The sequence below is a fragment of the Eublepharis macularius genome, chromosome 14 (genome assembly GCF_028583425.1).
Source record: "Eublepharis macularius isolate TG4126 chromosome 14, MPM_Emac_v1.0, whole genome shotgun sequence".
NCBI lineage: Eukaryota > Metazoa > Chordata > Lepidosauria > Squamata > Eublepharidae > Eublepharis > Eublepharis macularius.
Window position 1 is genome coordinate 44,587,758 of NC_072803.1, and position 14,540 is coordinate 44,602,297.

At 44.8% G+C, this 14,540-nt stretch overlaps 1 protein-coding gene across 1 annotated transcript in view; it reads right to left on the reverse strand.

Moving 5' to 3' along the window:
* LRSAM1 (leucine rich repeat and sterile alpha motif containing 1) overlaps nt 1-13,941 on the reverse strand; it is a 31,702-nt gene extending 17,761 nt beyond the window's left edge. The window contains exons 1-10 of the mRNA XM_054997847.1: nt 13,837-13,941; nt 8,704-8,809; nt 7,141-7,197; nt 6,219-6,263; nt 5,275-5,352; nt 4,902-4,970; nt 3,824-3,908; nt 2,291-2,412; nt 1,613-1,703; nt 819-949 (exon numbers count right to left, since the gene is read on the reverse strand). Coding sequence (XP_054853822.1) covers nt 819-949; nt 1,613-1,703; nt 2,291-2,412; nt 3,824-3,908; nt 4,902-4,970; nt 5,275-5,352; nt 6,219-6,263; nt 7,141-7,197; nt 8,704-8,775 — 750 coding nt within the window. The 5' untranslated portion in view covers nt 8,776-8,809; nt 13,837-13,941. The remainder of the gene's footprint in view (nt 1-818; nt 950-1,612; nt 1,704-2,290; nt 2,413-3,823; nt 3,909-4,901; nt 4,971-5,274; nt 5,353-6,218; nt 6,264-7,140; nt 7,198-8,703; nt 8,810-13,836) is intronic.
* Between the last annotated feature and the right edge of the window lie 599 nt (nt 13,942-14,540).

Here is a 14,540-nt window from a genome sequence, read left to right on the forward strand (position 1 = left end):
CCCCTTCTGTTCCCTCCCTCTGGAGGGAAGAGCCTGGAACAATTGGCTAGTGGTCAGAAGAACTGGTCCTGCTAGGCTGTACCCTACTGACCTCCATGGAGCCCTAACAGTCTGTGCCCTTGGGTTGGATTTTAATTGTTCTCAGTCACTTTGGGAGCCTTTGTTGGCAGAGTACCAGGGTATTAAACACTATAATTGTAAAATAGTAAATAGTAAAATAGAACAAGGGTGATTTTTATTCTGCCCTTCCTTCAAGGAGATTAGGCTGGCGTACTAAGTTCTTCTTTCCCCATTGTATTCTCACAACGACTGTGAGGTAAGTTAGGCTGAGAGTGTGACTGGCTCAACAGCACCCAGTGAGCTTCATAGCGAAGTGGGGATTTGAACCTGGATCTTCCTAGTCCAGCACCCTAGCCCCACACCAATATGTGAGGTGGGAGTCAGAAGTCACCTAGGTAGTGAGGCTTTGGTGCCTTAAGTATATATGGCAGTGTGAAGGCCCACAAGCCAGGCTCCGGCCTAGCAGACAATCTCCACTCCTTGCCCCTCTCTGATCTCAGTAGAATAAAGGCAGAACCATTTCAAGGTTTGTTTTTACACTACATTTAACTTAAGAGACTTGCAAAAAAAAGATGCTGCTGCATTTTATTAAGACAGATTATTGGTAATTCTAGTATAGAAGTGTCTCTTCTGGCTGACAGCCACTTTCCAGGGTCTCAGGCAAAGAAAGGCTTCTTTTCAACACCTGTTACCCCTGTCCTTTAACTAGAATCGCCAGGGACTGGCTACCACTTGCCTGGAAGATTTTACCTGCTCACCTGCCACTCAGCTTCATCGCTCGCATATTTACAAACTGCCCTGCTGACCCCATCCACCGAGGTCTCTCCTCCATCACTTTCCAAGACAGGGAGTAAATATTGGGATGGAGAGTTGTATTCAATTCCAGATTCTAGAAGAACAAAGGGCAAAGAATGCAACATGTCACACCACAAACCTCTGTGGGAACAGTTAAGGTTCAGAGCTCCCAGCCAGCGTGGTGGACCAAGAAGACCCAGATCCAAAATTTCTGCAGAGCCAGGACACCCACCGGGTGGCCTGAGAAGACTCAAAGTCCATGTAACCGTACCAAGTTGTGAGGATAAAAGGGGTAATTCCATGGCTGCCAATAACATTCATGAACAAATATGCCCATGCAAATTAAAGAACACAACCAAATGTCCTCGTTTTGCTCCCGGACACTTGCTGTGTGGCCTCTTAAAGCTGAACATATGAAGCGGCTTTATATGGAGTCGGAGTACTGGTCCATCTCGCTGAATACTGTGTATACTCTGGTTAGCAGCAGCTCTCCATAATCTCTGGCAGAGAAAGCTCCTACCCAGTCCCTAAGAGCCTTTAACTGGAGATATCAGGGATTTAACCTGCTCAGCTAAGGAGTTGTCCAGCTTCATCCAATGGGACTTACTCGTAGAGATAGTTGTGTAGGTCTGTAGCCCTGGTAAGCTAGAACTGTTTCTTTCCCTTCCCAAGGAGCAGTTTCCCTCCCTTTCAGAGGTGCGTGAATCCTCAATCCATGGTTCCATTTCAAACTCATCAGGTTCTCAACCTTACACACCTTCACACAGAAACTGTTGGATGGCTTCTGTGCCAGCGCTGCAGATGGAGTCTGGGGGATAGGTCATGGACAAGGCATCCAAAGTCAGCATCTGTGGAACATGAACATATACAGATGGAAGTGTAGCATTTAGGGCTGACTTTCTGCCCAACCTTCAAATCAAACTTTATCCTAGAAAGCAGGATTTGGGATTTAGAGACCAACAAGTGATCCTGGAAAGGTCAGTGCACAAGAGTACAAATCTCAAAAGACACAAACCGGAAGCTTCAGCTGATTCCTGAGGCAACAGCAGTGTTATTAAGCCGGACTGCTTGCGGTGAGCATATTCAGTGGATTCTCTGTCAGCTACCCTGGCTGCCACTTCTCTTTCAAGTTCAGTTCAGAGTGCTAGAACTTACTTTTAAAGACTTTCAGCGCCTTCAGCCATGTACCAGAATGGCCACCTCTCTCCACAGGTGCCTCGGACCCAAAGAAGCCAATAGGCCTTACTGGCAGTACCACTCCCCCCACCCTCTGACACTGAAGAAATAAGGCCTTCTCAGCTGGAAAGTCAGTAGAGAAATTTTAAAATAAAATGTTGTCCAACTAGGGTGGAGTTTCCCCCCCTAGATCTCTCTGCATCTTGGCAAGCAAAGAAACAAGCCCACTCCAAACAAAGAGAAGACTACCTGGCCGTACCTCTAGGGTCCGGATATGAGCCAGTGCCTGTGGCAACACCCGCACCTGGTTCTCACTAATATCTAAGGTCCGCAGGCTGCGCAGGTTGCTCAGAGCAGCAGGCAACTCCTTCAGCTTATTGCCTACAGGGGGAAGGCAGAGAGAGAGATAAGAGGGCAGATACTCCATCACTCAACATGTCATGGGATACTTGAACAGGCAGGAAGCTGTTCTTACATTCATAGTGCAGATGTGATTTATGTCAGGGATGGCCAACTTCTTCAGCCTGGAGAGCTGGACCTTCCATGCAAAGTACTGTTTCCACCTTAGCGGGCTTCTCGTACAAAATGAGAAAATTACCCAGAATCCCCTGCATTGTGGCCGAAGCCTTTGGGAAGGCCTCTCATTTAGTGCAAGGAAGGACCTTGGCCAGGTTGAAAATTTTGCCAGGCGGGTGGAGCTCCCTGAGTGAAGTTGCTTAAAGAAAGATGCTGGCCAGACAGCTGCCTCCAACTTGGAGAAGTTCACAAAAAAGAAGAGTGAGGGCTAGAATGGTTCATGGGCTGCCTGTTGGGTTTAGATACCGGTGTGGCACACATCCATTATTCTTCCTCTGAATATGATTGAGACAAACCATTGTTTGATCAGGCTCACTATCGTTTGCTCTAACTGCCAACAGCTCTCCAGCAGAGAAGGAACTTCCTAGCCTTTAATTAGAGACGCCAAGAACTGGACGTGAGACATGGGACCTTCTGCAAGCAAAGCATGTGCTCTGTCATTGAGCTACACAACCCCTTCTGCTAAACAAATAAAGCTGCCTCATGCAGACAGTCCACTAGTTCATCTAGCTCAGCTCTACCTCCTCTCACTGGCAACAGCTTTCCTGGGTCTCAGGCACAGAATAGTCTTTCCCAACACCTGCTACTGGAGACGCCAAGGACTGAACCTGGGAGCTTCTTCATGCAAAGCATATTCGGTCTGGCAGTGGGGACCAGGCAGGTAAAGGGCTTTGCCAGCAACTGCACCTGACATCTTTTAAATAACTCCCCAAGATAGGACAGCCAGTTCCCCAGTGGGGGCAGGGGATCCCCTACTCCTAGTCTCCACCCCCTGCCACCACTTACCTGGCCAGCAGGGGGAAAAGGTTCAGGGAATGGGCCCAGGGGCTCCACAGAGTGCTCCCACTTCAAGCAAAATAGCCTCAGGCAGGGGCCTTCATTTCCTTTGTCATGTCGGGAATGATGTCATTCCCAGTATGACAAGGAAGGCTCCAGAGTGCGCGTGCAGTAACAACTCTGGGAGCACCCCTCCGGCCCCTCTCCCCTGGTCTTAAGGCCAGGGGACCTGGCAACCCTCCCCCCAGATTCAGGATGTCCCTTCGCTATGAAGTTAGTGGATGCCTCTTTCCTGTTTCTGAACTGCTCTCCTCAGTCTGTCAGAAGGACAACACGTGAAGGTGTCCAACCACTTGTTCAGGTTTTGTGGAAGCAAAGTTCTCTCCACCCCAAACTCACATGGCTGGGAATGAGGTGATTCAGAGATGTTTTGTCCTACCTTTCACATTGAGGGTCTGCAGCTGGACAAGATCCCCTATAGATTGCGGAAGTGCCTTCAAGAGGTTCCGTTCAACATTCAGGACCTACAAGGGAAGGGAGATAAGAATAGAGATGTTGATGTCTCATTGTCTAAAAGGTGCAGGCCAGGGCTGTGGTTGGCTACACCCAAATCCAGGCCTCCAGGATACACTTCTGGTTCAGTTACCACCCTAAGCTAAAGCCCCAGATGCAGACGATAAGAGATAGTACCATGCTAACTAGCCAATGTAAGGCTTCTCATATTTGTACCAGACCTGACCAACTGAGGGGCTTATACAGGACCCTTTTTTCCTTTTGTGTCTGAAAAGTAGGGCCAGCATTAAAAGGCAGCATGACTGGGCATCTGCTGACGTGGCAGAGGACCTGCAGCTGACAAGAGATGCTTGGCCCACCAACACCTGATGAGAACGGGAGTTTACTGCAGAGGCTCTGTAATACTGCAAGGTCCCTGGAAAGATCTCCCATTTCCTGTGGACAGAAGGCAGTGAGAGGGGGGTAGCAGAGCACAACTCATTTGTGGTCCTTTAAAACCCTTTGATGCAAATAGGGCTTAACTGAGCACAAAGGGGTTGCACGCCTCTCCTTATAGCTTTCCTGCTGGGACAGAAGGCAAATAAATGGAACTCTTATATTCTTTTACTCTAGACCAGCACTGGCAAAGATAGAAATGTGAAAAGGGACATTCAGCTCCTTCTTACAGGAGAGAATGTGCACAAGCATGCACCCCTGTGGGGGCAGTGGTGTACTTAGTGGCTGAGGCATCTCACTCAGGTTCCCCCCCAAACCTGGAGCCACCACTGCCAAAGACAGCTCTGATGTCCAAGGAGGCACACAGCTCAGTCAAGCAGGTCCCTGCTGAAGGTCATTAAGCTCTCGTGCAACCTCCCAAGCCCTGAATGCTGTCATGCTTTGTGAGGTATAGCATTAAATGTAAGTCCAGGAGACAGAAAGGACCTTGTATGTTCCACAGACGACAATCCCAGCAGCCAGCAGAAAGATTTCGGAAAAGGCTCCCTAGGGTGTGGATCTTTTTTTACCTGGAGAGACGTCAGTTGACCAATTTCAGCAGGAAGTGAGGTCAGCTGGTTGTCATGGAGATCTAAAACCTGGAAGAGGAGAAGAGAGGTGAAATAAGTGTCACTCACCAAGGCCCTAAAGCAAGAGGAAAAGAAGATGTGGTACTTTAGCTGGGAATTTTTAAGGGGACGCAATTCTATGATGTATCATATGGAAAACAGGCATCGTGATATGGAGTGAGAAGCAAAAGTGCTCAGATGACAGTCCAACTCTTTCCCCAAAACATGCACTGTGGTTCCGTCTTCTCCCTCACTTCCAGATCAATAAACCTACACTGTAGCTGACTCCCATTCCCCGTACCCCAAGTAATTTACAATAAGAATTTTAAATCACCTTCACAGTTATAAGATACAGGAGATTACAAGACTTTGGGACCAGAGATGTCAAGCAATTTGTATGAGCTATCAGCACCTGGGGAAGAAATGAAGGTGGTATTGTTAAAGTGGCACTCATAGTCAAAGCAGGGCATTTTTTTGGCCCTCTTCCCTAACTTAAAATTTCGTTTTTAAAAACAATCAATCAATGTAAACATCATTCCTGCAAGTATCCTCCAACCTGCCCATTTCCTCGCCCAAGCAGAAAATGAAGAAGATGCTAGAATGGATGGACTGCTGGCTTGATTCAGCAAAGCTCTTCTTATATTCTTATTAAGTGGAAAGAAAAGAGAGGAACAGAAAACAAAAGGTATAGCAGATAAAGAAAAAAAGGGACATACAATTTCCCCCGTGGTAACACTATCAAGAATCATCCATAATAGCATCAGATTATCTTCAAAGGTAAGACTTGGCTTACCTTTGAAGATCAAGCTTTGAAGAATAAACTGTAATCTTGGTGGACCCCAGTTCAAATCTAGCTTCTTTCTAAAGTCACCAGGTGGCTTTAGGCAAGCCACTCTCTCTCAGCCTCAGTGCCCACCCCACCTACAATATGGCCCACCTTACAGGACTGTTGTAAGGACTGCAACAAGGGAATGTATGTGAAGCACTTTAAGCACTGAAAGTTTTCAGAGCAGCTTATTTTTAAGAATATGCATCCAGGATTCCTCATTTCCCCCATACAGTTAAAGATAAGCTGATGGCAGTACCAAGGAGTTTAAAGGAAGCAAAGGACACAAAGAAAAATCATTACACTTTTAAACTATTTTGGCTATGTTGCAATGCTGTGTCATATACTGCACTGGAGTGTTCCCTGACTCTCAATGGGTGTGCATGTTCTGGGAGGCCAAAAAGTTCCCATGCGCATGTGGAGGGTACCTCTCGGTTCTCTGTATCCCTTACCTTTTTCTGCAGGACTTTACAGGTCGAAAAGACTCCATATGGAAGCTAAAATGATAACACAGAAACCAAGTATTGGTTAGAATAAATGTCATGAAAATAATCATAAAAGAAAGTCACTTTCATGGCTTAAGGGATATGAACTTAAATTCCCTGCCTCCCATAGTAAGATGTGCAGCAAGGCAGTGGGTGTGGGGTGGGGAGTATGTAGACGGCTGGAGCAACAGCAGCTGAACATATGAAACGACTTTACATACAGCCAGACTGCTGGTGCATGAAGCCTAATATTGTCTCCTCTGACTGTAGAGCTGTAGCGGTTCTCCAGTGTCTTAGGGAGAGACAGGTCCTTCCCAACAGCTGTGACCTGAGATCCTTTAACTGAAGATGCCAGTGACCAAACTTGAGACCTTCTGCATGCAAGGAAAGTGCTCTACCACCTTATCTTTTGCTGTCTTGGATTGTGCTGTATTGGTGAGCAATGTGAATCATCAGTCTGAAATCTGGCAACCTTAAGATAATTTTCAGTGGACTGGATGTTTCCTCCAAAAAAGACTATATTGATCTTAAACCATATCCGGGAAGCAAAACCAGCTGAGCCTTCAGCCTTTAACAACTAAGACTGCCAGACTGCAGACTGGGAACGTCCTGAAGATTTGGGAGGGATGCCTGGAGAAGGGAGACTTTAGAGGGGAAACTGAGCAGGGATCTGTCGCCATAGAGTCTGTCCTCCTAAAGTGCCATTTCTTCTGAGCAATCTGATCTCTTTACTCTGAAAATCTGTTGTAATTCCAGGATAATTCCACATCTGACCTGGAGGTTGGCAACCTTTTAAATAGCCTCTGCTGTCAGCCTGGCTTCCCAACCCAATCTTCTCACAAATCACCGGCCCACCATGTGGGAACTAGCACTGGAACTGGCACCATACCTCTGACAGTTCGCATTTAGATATATCAAGGATATCATCAGCTCCAGCTTCCTTTGCCTGAAAAGAGAGAGGAACAGAGAAAGAGAGAGAGAGGTGAACTGCAGCTGCAGACTCCAAAGTTAATTTTCACTGTAAGATTATTGGTGATTTTTATCTCAATGCATCGTCTGACCAGAGTTTTTAAAAAAGAGTTTAGCGTGAGCAGTACTATATGCCCCAATTACACTTTCCCCGTTGTAATGGTGTGCTCCTGGCCCCACCCATGTATAGGTGTTATCTTTAGCAAACTGAATTACTGTGCAAGATCAGATTCTGGTTCCTTCCTGGTTTTTCTGTACTTGTCTGGTCTGCTTTGGGGAGACCCAAAGAGGAGAGAACTAGTCCTACTGAGATCCCAGTTCAGCTCCCCCTTCTCCTTCAGATTGGTGGAAGGGCAGGTCTATTTCTTTCTATTCTAGCTTGCTCCAGATCTTTCTGTCCTTAGAATGAAAGCTCCAAGATTTAGGGGCTCCTGGCAAGAGACCACCAGTGGGTCTTTTTAGGCAGCAGGTCATGCAAACTAAGGGTGCTCTCCTTTGCCCAGATGGCTCAAGCATGCAAGCCAAGCCACAGGCTGATTACAATATTGTTGAAAAATTCTAGAAGAGTAATATATTGTTTCTCAACAGAGCCCTTCCACTATCTACCTAGGACAAACTGATCAGCTTGTACAGAAAAAAATATATAGCTTGATATTGGACATTAAAAATGACAACATTTAGAAACTAGTGAGGAAATACTTCAGTTTACTAGAGGACACTGTTTCAGACCCAGGGTCACCATTCTTCAAAGGAATCTCAAAGTGAGATTTTAATGTGAAATTGCTGAATTAGTATTTATTTTTATTTTACTTATGTTACGTATAGTCCGCTTTTCTTGTTGAGACTCAAGGTGGATTACACAGTGTGAATTAGTATATTGTTTATTGGAATGTTCTTGAAATTCTAATTCCTCACCCCCTAGCTGGGAAGGGACTCTTTGGGACCTATCATAAGTGGGGGAGCTAGACACCTACTTCCCACCAAACATGCATTCCCTTGCACCATTGATTAAAACTTATTCATCCTGGGTCCCTGTGACAGTTCAGCCACATAGGGAGAGCTTTCCCCCAGGTTCTCACTTATCTATCACCAGTGCACATACTTGACTTCCTTGGCAGGGTTCACAAAGATGTCTGTATTTCTCATTCATATAACAACTACCCTCAGAGTTAGATTAGGCTAAGAGAATGATGACTCTCCTGTCACTCAGTTAGCTTCGTGGTCTGAGTGGGTTTGATTCACACAAGCCAGAACGGTGGGGCTGTGAAATTTGGTAGCATCCTTCGACATCTGTACAAATTGATTTTAACAGAGGCCATTTGCAAGCCTAGCCAAGGAGGTGGGGGGTGTAGCAAATGCCACACAGTACTGTTACTCCAAGGTTTTGGCCAGCTTCTTTAGACCTTCATGATGGAACCTGTTAGCTTCAGGGTCCCAGCAACTGCTCCACTTTGCTATGACCTTATTCCCCAGGGCAACTTACCAGGCACATTTGATATTCAAGACGCTTGCGGGCTTCATCGCTGGGTTTCCTTTTACGGAAGAAGAGCATCATCTTCCTCCTTTCCCCCCTGATCTCTACTCAGTTCCTGAAGGCATTCAGTGGATAAGACAGATGATGCAGAGAGGGAAGAGCAACACGAATTTCTGGATCATCTCAACATTGTTAGACAATTACCTACCCTGTCAGGCAAGTTCTGCTTGATAACTGCCACCTCAAAACTACTTCAGAAGAAGTCTAGTCATGTTTATGTGTTAAAAATACTTCACCCAATATATGTGAGTGGGAAAAATTCCGGGATTCGAGTTTCACATTTTATATGGCTCTAAGAATAAAAGGGGGCTTGTATCTCCCTGTCTCTATACTGGGAAATCATGTACCTAAAAGCCATATTAATTCAGACATAGAACCATAAACAATAAAAATGGTTGAACTTGGAGAAAGAATTCTTCAAGTACCTCGAAAATGTAGTTTGGCAATTAAAACATAGCAGATGCCTGATAAAGAACCTTTTCACTTTAGCCGCACTCCAACTGTAGGGTTGTTGGAGAAAGCATTTAGCTCAAGATACCTCATTCGTTTTCTTCATAAATCAACCACCTTAGGGCTAGTACCCAAATCAGCAATGTTTTGAATTTGCATGAATATAAGCTCTATAGATTTTGTGATATCATACATGGTACAATATATTGCCGGAGGCTTACATTTCAACATATGTGTATGGATATGAGGATCTGCAAGTTACATATGAGGTCAGTTCTTCCTTCTCCCAAAACAACTGAGATAGGAGCTGATGGCCTTTGAATATTAATTGTAAGTAGAATCGCCCACTTCAAATGAGCTGTCTCCTTAGATTGCTTACCAAGATCATACCACTGGGGAAAAAAATAAACTTGAAGATGACTTCGGAACAAGATTTAGGGGAACAGCTAGGAGATGTTTGTATAGAATTTATATTTCTTAAATGCAAGATACATTACTGTGAAAGAAATCACAATAAAAGGGAATGGCCAATAACACCTCATGCCAAATAAACTCACATGGTGTTCACCTACAAACTCAGGGTTGTTCTGGTGGAACTTTGGCATGCGTGGCAAGGAATTTAATACATGGCTGGCGGGCCTGTCCTAAGATCCAAAAATAAAGGAGTACTTCTCCAACACAGAGAATGGATCACTGAATGGACCCAGGTATCAAAAGACCCTAAGATTACCTTTCTGAATCTCCTGAAGAAAGGTAAAATCCCACTCTGCAAGAGGGAACTGATCTCCTCTTTTTTAATAGATGCAAAAATGCCATTTGGAGCACAACAGAAAAGCAAACAATTCCTATCAGTAAAAAATGAACTGAAAGAATATGGGCTCATAATCAATAAAATAATACAATAAGCTCAGAGACGATAAAAAAACCATACAAGCAACTTCCTTGAGCAATGGCATTTTCTTTATACTTGGAACATCACTTCTATATATTTGTCTTCTCTCAGTACATTACAGTGCATTCCTATGCATATCCGCATTCCTATGCATATCCGCCCTGAGCCCGCTGATGCGGGGAGGGCAGAATATAAATGTAATAAATTAAATTAAATTAAAATATGCCGAGTTACTCCAGTCTAGGCCCATTGATTTCAATTGGTTTAGACTGGAGGAACTGTAACAGAGTTACAAGCTTTAAATCAATTGAAGTAAATGGGTTGCATCCAACGGAGGAATTCCACAAGTGCCATAGCCCTTGTAACATTACTCTTTGCTGTATGCTTGAGCTAAGTGAAAGTATTGCATCCCTACTGCCTTTTCCATGTGCTCAGCCAGAACACAAAGGATTTCTTCTGAAACTATTTCAAAACGCAATCCAATGAAATTACGTGGTGGTTGACCATTCTATTGTTCAATATTAATGCTGTTATTTTGTTAAAAATTATATTAAAGCATTCTGTGTTGCTGCAGTCGTTGTACTACTACACCATGCATAAAATGAACTGCACTAAGTGCATTCTGTTTTCTGCTCGTGCGTTGCTGAATCCCATCCAATGGATTGAGAAGCAGTATAACTCTGCTTAGATGTGAGTCACGTAAAGTGCTCCGGTTGCTGCAGTGCCAGCTGCACCTTGGTAACTTATCTTCTTTTCCTTTGGAAAAGTGATATGATAAAACTGTATGATGTATACCTTGCTTTTGCCTCCAAAAACAAATCAGCATATTGTGTGGAGAGCCAGTTTGGTGTAGTGGTTAACAGCAGCGGGACCCTAATCCAGAGAACTGGGTTTGATTCCTCACTCCTCTGCTTGAACTGGGTGACCTTGGGTCAGTCACAGCTCTCTGGAGCTCTCTCAGCCTCACCCACCTCACAGGGTGATTGTTGTGGGGATAATAATAACCAGGGCTTTTTTTCTGGGAAAAGAGGTGGTGGAACTCAGGACTACACAATGACATCACTTTGGGTCAGCTGGAACAAGGGGGGAGTTTTTTAAAGTTTAAATTGCCCTTGGAGAAAATGGTCACATGGCCGGTGGCCCCGCCCCCTGATCTCCAGACAGAGGGGAGTTGTGCGCAGGGCGATCTAAACTCCTCTCTGTCTGGTGATCAGGGGGCAGGGCCACCAGTCACGTGACCATTTTCAAGAGGTGCCGGAACTCCGTTCCGCCGCATTCCAGCTGAAAACCCCCCTGATAATAACATACTTTATACTTTGTAAACTGCTCTGAGTGGGTGTTAAGTTGTCCTGAAGGGCGGTATATAAATAAAATGTTGTTGTTATATTCTTGAAGCAATTATTTGTACATATTTAGAACGTAATATTTTCTTACGATATTGTGTACTGTCTGTATGAATGAATGTTTCTATGAAAAGTTAAATAATTCAAAAAAGATTTTCCCCTCCTTCCCCTACTTTGTCATCCATTATAGAATCTGCAAGATGAATTATGATAGATTTAAAACAACAAAACTCTTGTACAACTGGAGGAAAACCCGATTAATTTCAGCACCACTTTTTTGTGGACGAGAATCTACTTAATTTGATTTACTGTGGTTTATGTTTTCATAGATTAGGCACCTGCTTCATCAGATGAAATGAACCCTAGTCTACAAAAGCTTTTGTCAAAAAATGCTGCAGGATACTTTTGATTTGATCATTTTGCTTTGACATGGCAATGACTCGGGGATAAATAAAAAATAATATAAAAGTAGTACAAAAACAGCCAAACACACACAAAAAGCAGTAAGCAGGCTTAAAGGCAGAAATGGAAAGAGTCTGAGACAGAAAAAGCTTCCTAAAACAGATTTAAAATGATACATAAAAAGTCACAAGCAAGGGGGCAAGACAAAGCTGTATTTCATCAAGCATAAGGTCAGTAACTGGCAGTCCTTGATCTAAAGACACCCTTTAGGGAGGGGAGAGATATGAGAGCCCTAACCTTGAGGCTTGTCATTGTTTTATGGGCAAACTGTCCTGGTGTCATGGAGGAGCTTACAGACTCCTCCTCAGATGAGGAGGCCAAAGACAAGAGGAAGAGGGAGCTGGGAGCAGGAGGAGGCAGATGGGACACCTCAAGGATCCTCCTTTGATGTGAAGAAGGTGCCCCGAGAGTCTGAGTTGGCTTGCTCACCCTGGGACTCAGAACAACTTCAGCCTCATGACAGCACTCATTGCCATAAGCAGGCACAGCACCTTTAAGTACCAGTACTGATCGTGGAGGGGAAGGACCTGTAGTTTCATCTCCTTGCAGTGGTATTTAAGGCCTCAGTTCACCCACAACCTTTGCTAGAACAACATCTACACAGTACTGTTGGCTCTAGCTTTGATTCTTGCACTCCAGCTGTGAGTAAGACACTTGTTGGAGGGAGAATCCTAGGAATTTGTGTTGAGTCAGTTTGGGTAACAGGAACAAAAACTGGGTGAGCCATTGAGTACACGAGGGAGGTTTGTGCCTTCAAAAGCGGCCTAAATGGGCAGAAATTCAACATGTGGTGTTTCTTGGTATGGACATATAGTGCCAATGAAAGGAGTATTTTAAACAGCTGTCTGGTAGTTAGAAATAATAAGGCACAGGCATTCTGCCAATTTCATCACTGCCAGATACTCTGAGCCTTTAAATGCTGCATAACAGGCAGTACCTAGCAGGAAGAATCAGTGATGGGAAATGCATGATCTGATGGACTTCTGTCTATTAGATAGCTGGTTAAGGGTACATGTGCACTGCCAAGAAAAGCGGCAGCCCTAGCATGCTAATTTTCTGTGTGTGTGGTTGCGGGAGGAAGATCTGGAAAAGCATTTAATCTTATGAGCCTTAGCTTTGTGGAAGAGCTGCAGCTCAGCAGCAGAGACTGCTTTTTATGCACGGTCCAAGGGTCAGTCCCTGGCATGAGTCTGAAATGATGGTCTAGGCACAATTACTTTTCCCGACCTTGATGAGAACTGGGTGTTTAAGCATTGCTATTATTTTACAGGTTAAATAAAATAAGAGTCCAGCGGCACCTTAAAGACTAACAAAATTTATTTCAGTGTAAGTTTTTGTGAAACAGGGTTCCTTAGATGCACAATTTCCAATGGTTAGATAGGTAAAATAATCGAGTGTAGGATGAAGTCAGATAAGAAGATATTATAAGAAGTAACAGAGGTATAGGTGGGGTATGGACGAACCATAGCAGATTCAACCCTATTTCTCCCACTCTCCAGTTGCCAAGCTTAGCCACACCGGTTTGATTTCTGGCAAAAGAGGATACAGGCCTATATGACAAGCAGCTATTCAACAGGTGTAATTTTGCATAGCAGTGGGGGCCACGGCCGAATCAAAACCGCTTCAATCTCCCCTCCCACTCTCCACTTGACAAGCAAAGCTGCACCTGTTGGATTCCTGCTTGTCACATCCAAGTGTTATTTAAAAAAACAACCCTCCATGAGTACTTAAACTGGCAGCCACCCAGATTTTGCATCCGGCATTGCAGCAACTGGAGGGAAGAGTCCCAGATTCTTTGGACACACCCAGAATCAGATGAGGGAGGGGGCTTTTGAGGAACAACTCCGCCTCCCCCCCCCCATTCAAGCCCAGCGCTGAGAAGGGTAAAATGGGCCCCGCCTGCTCTACACGTCCCTTTCCGGCCCCCGTACTCACCAACTCATAGCTCCACCGATCCTTGATCTGATCTCCTTACAAACAAAAACCACCTCAGGCACTTCCTGAGTCCTCCCCGGTCCCCGCCCTCATGCCTGCCGTATCCCATCAATACCTTCTCCTCCGCCACCCACAAAGACTAGAGGCTAGAGCGTTTCTCGGAAGAAAAGTTCTATTTCCTTGTTCCCAGAACTAAAATGGCGTTACAAGCCTCGCACGCTTGAGTCCATGCTTTGTCAGTGCCCGAAACAGTCATGACGGAGGAGCTACATAGATTCTCGCGAGATGAGGATTTGAGAAAACCGTTGGAAACTGCAAGAATTCAAGTTGGGTAGCCCTGTTAGTCTGTACCAGTAGCAAAGAGCGAGTCCCGTAGCACCTATAAAACTAACAAAATCTGTAGTAGGGTATGAACTTTCGTGAGCCATGGCTCACTCTTCAGATACCAGCTCACTTCTTCAGATATTTGAAGAATGGTATCTGAAGAAATGAGCAATGGCTCACGAAAGCTCTTACCCTACTACAGATTTTGTTGATTTTATAGGTGCGACTGGACTCTTGCAAGAATTCAAGCGGTTTTCTAAACAGGGTTGTAGTGCCTCTGCGTATTAAGGACGAAGCAACTTCGGGCTTTCGATTTAGCACCGCAAGTTTAGGCTGTGCACATCTCAGAGAGAAAGAAGTGATTGTTTAAATCTCTATGA